The sequence below is a fragment of the Trifolium pratense genome, linkage group LG1 (assembly GCF_020283565.1).
Source record: "Trifolium pratense cultivar HEN17-A07 linkage group LG1, ARS_RC_1.1, whole genome shotgun sequence".
Classification (NCBI taxonomy): domain Eukaryota; kingdom Viridiplantae; phylum Streptophyta; class Magnoliopsida; order Fabales; family Fabaceae; genus Trifolium; species Trifolium pratense.
Genome location: NC_060059.1, coordinates 14,066,357 through 14,073,839, shown reverse-complemented (window position 1 = coordinate 14,073,839; position 7,483 = coordinate 14,066,357). Strand labels below are relative to the sequence as shown.

Sequence of the window (7,483 nt, the reverse complement as noted above, 5' to 3'; positions counted from 1 at the left end):
CAGGGTCCAAAGAAGAGACATTCAAAGCAATTATTGTAGGCAGCCTTACCTTGGATTTTCAAGAATCAAACATATCACCTCTCAGTCACATGGCAGCAACCCTAACCGTTGTGTCATGACTCGATGCATTTGAATTGGTTTATTTGAACTTAGTTATCTGCATAAACACTTCCGAAACTGGAACGAGTTTATGAAAACAATTTATTACATGTCTATAAAGTTGATTTATTGTAAAATTTCCAAGATATAAAAATAGCTTATACATAAGTACTAAGTACTATATGATAAAAAATTAAGCTATAAATTTCCTACATATTACTATCTCACAATGTTACTACCTACGTTCTTTATTATAAGAGACAATTCACTTTTTAGATTTGCTAAATAACTGATGAATTTAGTATATAATATATACCAAATTCATCTGTTGATACAGCAAAAATAACTTAATGGAAGCAGTACAGTTATCTGTTATGTTTGAATCATCTAAGGTTTCTTAGCTCTTACAATATGAGATTTGCATCTGAATTTGCAGTTGTATGTCTTACAAGAAATGATCATTGTCAGCAACTAACTATCATTGTTTATACATGTGGCATGATTAATTTGACAGAATCAAATAACAGACATGCTGCTGGATTTAAAGACATAGATTATTAGATTTGGCTATGAAATAGTAGTTAGACACAGATTTTGCAAAGATATTAAAATGCCATTTCACTCATTATATGCTAACCTAAATGATATTCCACCTCTTAGCACCAAATATAAAATATTAGGACATATTTTAATACAAAAAAGATTAAAATATATATGTGATCTTAACCGTTGATCAGAACAGGTAGATGACCAGTTGGCAGTCCGTTGAGCAGGTAGTTGACGACAGGTCGAGCAGCTGATCCACGAAGGGGGGTTGTACATGTAGGTGCTCCGATGTCAAAGTTAGAGAGGGAATGAGAGCAAGAGAGATACAAGAGAGAGAAAGTAAATGAATGAATGAATAGTATTACCTAACTCTCCTGTATAGGAGAGCTTATATAGCCCTCAGCTCTGGGCCAAAGGTCCTCTTATTGGGTTGGACTTGTCAAAGCTCAATAAGATGGACTGTCAAGATATCACCCTTAGATAGTGGGTAGGACAGTAATTTGCTCCTATCTTAGAGAGGTGTCATCATGTTATGCTGACATGGATGTGATGGGGCAAGTCATGCTGGACCTAGAGGGTGTAATGCTGGACTAGTTCTAGTCTAGTTCAGAACAATATGAAACTAGGGATAAAGAGTATAAGGAGGTCGAGGGTAGCATTGCGACGCTCGCCCTCAGCAAAACTAACAAAAACGAATACTAATTATTAAGATTGGTCGTTTCATAGAGAGATAAACGGTATGTAATGTATGGTAGTGCCAACATAAATGATACCTAGAATGAATAAGCAACACTTGAACAACACAATAAAACAAACATTTAACCATCTAGTTTTTTTAGTATGAATCATAAAATTAACACTTGAAGATAAATGTACATCCAATTGGGGGAGAAAAATTCTAACATTTGTTCAAATACACAGATAAATTAAGGGGGTATGAATATAAAGGAAGAAACAATACAAACAAAAGCTCTAATCTTTAATCATGTGTAATTTCAATCACAATTTCACATTCTTGATAAATGAATCATAACTCAATAAAAGTTATGTTAGTATCAAACACATGATCGCGGATTTGGCAACTCTACTCGTTCTTCCAAGCATACAAAACATGCGAAAAACCAAGACCTTGTCGGAATTTAGACTCCGAAAACCTCTGAGAGAAAGACCATTGCAAAACATTTGCATCAGAAACAGGTTGAGCATCCCAAATTTTATCATGAGAGAAACATGTTCTAAACATAAAAACAGCATTTCCAAAAGATGTACCAAAAAGCCAATTATAAACATCCCAATAAACCTCAACTTCAAATCCATCAACAACTATAGTTTGGTTTCCTCTAAACTTCCACTTCAATCTCTTCACCTGCATCACAATTTTACTATCGACTCGAATTATAAGACAAGGATCCTTTGCAATTGAAGTATCACATTCAATAACAAGATCATGAATTTTACCATTGTCACAAAACACAACCTTGTTACCAAAAAACTTCTTACCAAAAACATGTTCTTTCTTAGCAACAAAAACAGCATTCAAAGGTAAAGGAACAGCATTAGATTTCTTAAAAGCTTCTTTCCTTAAATCACCAAGAAGAAGAATCATTTGTTTATCAACAACTACACTTACAAAAAAACCTTCCAATGGTTCAGGTCCAACACCAAATCTAGCTGAAGAAAGATCCCAATAAACATCAACCGCTTCAAGATTCTTACAACCTTTTCTCTTAGAAAAAACCCAAGGTTTTATATCAACTTTACATAAACACTGATTTGAAGAATCATCAATTCCAACACTAAAACCTTGACCCATTAAACTTTTACTCCATGTGATAGTAATTAAGCAAGATCTACCTCTAATTAAACACTGGTAAACACAAATTACAAGATTCTGTGCTGTTTTGCTTGAGTTTGAACTTGAAGATGATGAATCTGATACTTGAACTGCATTTTCACCAAAACAAGATGGAAAATCCTTCATTTTTTTCAAATGGGTAGCTTCAAAAGAACTAAATTTTCAAACTTTTGGAAAGAATTAACAAAAGGGTCACCAAAAATAGTGATATTTGAGGAAAAAACAGAAATTTGCAGAGAGGTGAAAAACAGAGTTTTTAACATGAATAGATGAGAGTACAATTGAAGGCATCTGAGAAAGTGTTAGAACCCCACATAAGAGAGAAGAGGAACGTGGAAAGTTAAAGACAGAATTGGAGGAATGTAGAGAGTAAAACAAGGTTACAGAGAAGCAGACAAAAAAGTATACATGTTTCACTGTCAATGACTCTGTTTTTTCTAATAACAAATCTAAGAATTTATTTATTTTTATTATAAAAAAAATGTGTAATTTTGTTATTATATTAATATTATGTTTATGATGATGATGATGTGTTTGGGAGGAAAGGTAAAATGAGATGGAGACAGCTCAAGGAAAGAGAAAGGAGGAGACAATATGGAAGAAAATGGGAACTGGGTATGATGCTGTAAAGGCTGATTTGTGAGGGTTACTCAACACTGATTAAAGGTAAGGTAAGAGATGGCAAAAATAAAATACAGCATCTATATTATTTTTTTCTTTCTATGTTAATAATGATATTGATATGTGATAATGTGACAAGTACTCCTCAACAAACTAAGGGAGTTACTATTTCTCCACAGTACCACATAGTTCGTGGAAGTACTATTGGTAAGTACTAAGTATAAATATTCTTGCAAATTTTAACATGGATCATGGTCCACATTGAGTCTAATTCAAATCTATAAAATTGATTTATAAAATGACGATTGTTTCTACTTATAAACTCATATTTAGATATGTTACATTTAATGAGAGATTCCTAACACATACTCTTTCATGCTCAACACTACCAGACTCGGTGTGTCGATAAAAATGGTGGATGGACTGATAGCGAAAATATGAGCATGTGACTTAACGGATCTTTAAGAGGTTCTGATAAAATCTTAGAATTTGGGTTGAGCTTAACTCAACCTTATAAAACCGGCTTAACCAACTTGTAAGGTGATGATTACATCTACTTATTAACTTATGTTCATGTCATTTCACAATCAGTGTGAGACTAATCGGTCAAGATAATTGAAATCTATTTAAGGAGTTGATCTATTTTCAAAAAAAATATATTTCTATAATCGATCAAGAATCGAACTCTGAACTAAGTAGGTAAGGACCCTAATATTTACAACATGTGTCACAATGTGTTCCGGTAGTGTAGACTAGAGAATGGATTCTCTCAATTTTCTTTTGTTCCTCAATTTTTTCAATTATCACTTTTCTTTTCACATTTTTATTCTTTTCCTCTTCTCTCTCCACCTAAATCAATGGTTAAAAAAAAGTTTACCAAAATTTAGCATGAGAGAATCCTCTCTCATGTAGACCGGTACTTAAAAATGTTTAAAATTATAAGATAATCGATGACTATTTTTAGAAGTAGAGATTAATGGTCTTACTTATTTTCACAATTGATATAACGACTTAATTGATAGTATAAGTTAAATTAAAATAATAAAAAATAAATATTTTTTTTAGATAACATTGAGGTAATTGTCTTAACAGTCTTGTCCAAAAAATAGTCTTAACAGTAAACAAGAGAAGTGTCATGGGTTTCTATTTGTAAAGAGTATCATAGATATAGTCTTTTTTTAAATACCGATTTAATGTAATCCCTCTGTTCTAAAATAAGTTACACAGTTGACCACTTCACATGTGTCAATACACAACTTTGACCATTGATATCTTAATTCATCTATTATTAAAAATTGAAAGAAAAAAAATATATATTTCAAATCTAACATTTTTTTTGACAAAACAAACTGAATTCGATTGACACTAAAATAAGCGACTAGTCCTATAATATGTCGTCTTACCTAAGGTATGGGCGATATATTCGTTTGACGCTTTACAAACTTTGCGTCGAAGAAATCTAACATTTTATATACTAATATTTGTCTTTATATATTAGTTAAAAATATATATAACCATAGTTAATTATGTGAATAGTACATGGTCAAATTGTGTCACTTATTTTGAGACGGAGAGAGTATATCACTTATGAAGGTGTTCCATTCTAGAATTCCGCTAAAGATTTTTATAGTAATCAGGGCCGACCTTGACTATTTGGTACCCAGCTCGAATGTTTAAAATGGACCCTTAATAAAAACTGCAAAAAAGTTTCAAGAAATAATATTGTACTCTATTTAAATTGTAAATACCATTAATGACACTCTCTCCGTCCCAAAATAATGACATATTTTTGACGTAGTGTATTATTCATATGACCCAATTTGACCTTACTTTTCTATTAATATATACATGCAAATATTAGCATATATGATATTGTTTGATTTGTCTCGATGAGTATTTTCAAAATATACAATTTTCATAATTTTTAATAATAAATAATTAAAACCATCTCCAATGGTGTAGTACCTATTAGGTACTCATGGTACTTATTAGGTACTACCATTGGAGCACAACACATTTTAGTACCTAATAGGTACCACTTCTAATATAAGAACTCTATCTCTCTCTTCTTTTTATGGGACCCACTTTATTTAATATATTAAAAAAATTAATTTGGCAATATTATTTTAAATTAAATTTCAAATTTTAATGATGTGGAGTTATTGATGGGACCCATTTTAGAACTTTTTAAGAAATGCTCCATTGGAGGGGTTGAGTACCTATTAGGTACTATTATTAAAAAAATAATAAATTGATGATGTGTCTATGTGAGACCATTTAAGTACTCAAAAATAGAGTGCTCCATTGTGGATGCTCTAAAGATATTAACGATTAAAGTTATACACCGACAAACATAATCGTGGTCAAACATTTCATTTATTTTGGGACAGAGGGAGTATTAAATATAGTCATCCTTGTAGCTAATATAAAAAACATTGATATTCTTTTTCTTTTGTAAAACTTGGTATCCGGCCCTAGGACCGACTAATCCAAGGGGATCAATCCCACCGCCCACTTGCGGTGGTCCCTTTTTATAAAGCCAGAGTTTTTACTCTGTATGAACTCAGCCCACCGAAATTGACACCAGTGAAAGTCGAACCTGAAACCTTGAGAGGAGCATACTCCAATAACTCAAGTACACCACTAAACCAACCCATAGTGGATTAAAAAAATAAATAATAATATTGATATTCTAAGTGTGGATCGGGTCTTTTACATTTTGTTTGTACTCAATGCTTTTATTGTGTGAATTTGGATCTTATAATTATATTCTCCTATTTAAAAATATTACTTTCATCTAAATATATAAGACTTCTTTAAAAAAAAACACAAAAGAATTTAAAATAAAATTGCATTAAATTTGTTAATATATACTTTTTCAAAATTATATTTCAATTATTAAAAGAGATAAATAATAATATTTTATTTCTCTTCATTTTATTATGAGTAGTGTTTTTGTAAAAATTTAATTAATGCAGTTTGAACTTTTTTTTTTCGTTTACAAATGCAGTTTGAACTTTAAAAACATTTTATAAAAAGAAAAATTGTAATTTTTTTATATATTTAAACAGAAGTAATAATATTTAATTTTTGGCTTAAATATGTGATTAGTCCCTACAATTAAGCCTTGATTTTTTTAACCAGTATCTGAAAGTGAATAGTTACCATATTTGTGTTGTACTGTAAATAGAAATTGAAGGGTGAATAAATGGACAACTGAGTGGTCATAAATATAAATTCTCTTGATTTTCATTTTCATGTATTTAAAGTGAAAGCGTGGAGGTCAGAGAATTCAGAAAAGAAAACTGTTCCTACGAAGTGGAACCCACCAAAATAGTCGTGTCAAAATGCAACCACGTTCTCCATCTCACACTCAAACTGCAGACAGTAAGGTCAAAATAACACTGTCAAGACTGTCAAGTTTTGTTTTGGAACGAATTAAAAGAAGAGAAAAATGAAAGAAACAAACTCTGTGATTCATTTAAGGATTAACCGTTTTTTAGAAACCGAGCTCAATTCAACGGGTAATTTTCTAATGTGGCCGATTCAAACTGATTTTGATGGATGGACTATGAGTTATTAATGTGCTCCCTCTAAAAACCAACTAATAGCATCACAAACCTGTTATAGCCTCAAACTTTCGTAACCAAGTGACTATAATCCCTCTAAGAAGCTGGCCGTACTCCACATATCTATTTTGTAGATTGAGATCTCGTTTGATAACGGAATTAACTAGACCTGGTATTGCCTCAAAATTTCCTTTCATACAATACAAGTACATACACATGCGAGTAATTAAATAACACTCGTCTTACTAGACAATGCAAATAAAAACAATTTGAAAAGTGATTACATACACGTGACTAAACAAAGATTCTTAAAAGCTTGAATGACAACCTATAAATCAAATTCCAATAAGTGTCAACTTTTCTTAAAATCTACTAATAATTCTATAGAAGTCATGCCAGCTATAACTCAACATAAAATCGCTATCAATACAAAGATTGAGCATAACAACAAGATATAATATTCTTGCGGTTTAATTGTTTTGTTTTGAAAAATATTATTGTCTACATGTCAATCCAATAACCGTAGACTAAACCTACATAACTTGCTGGCTAAACGATTCAACCATATAAACCACATATAAACAAACAATATCTTATCGAATTTTGGCCATCCATCACATCTTTTCTTTTATAGAAAAAAAAATATATATTGCCACAAAAGTTGCAATCATGTAAATTGTAAACTCATCTGCGAAGCTTCTAATGCTTGAAGAGAAATATATAAAGTACAAAAGAAATTAATTAGTACTTGACATTATGGGTTTGTCCACATATACATCGATTCATCCTTTGA

The 7,483-nt window shown here is 31.2% G+C and overlaps 1 protein-coding gene across 1 annotated transcript; it reads right to left on the bottom strand.

The window, feature by feature from the left end:
* Nucleotides 1–1,451: 1,451 nt before the first annotated feature.
* Nucleotides 1,452–2,934, bottom strand: LOC123903099. Its single transcript, XM_045952983.1, has one exon. The coding sequence runs from the start codon at nt 2,624–2,626 to the stop codon at nt 1,730–1,732; it is 897 nt and encodes a 298-aa protein (XP_045808939.1). The 5' UTR covers nt 2,627–2,934; the 3' UTR covers nt 1,452–1,729.
* Nucleotides 2,935–7,483: the final 4,549 nt, after the last annotated feature.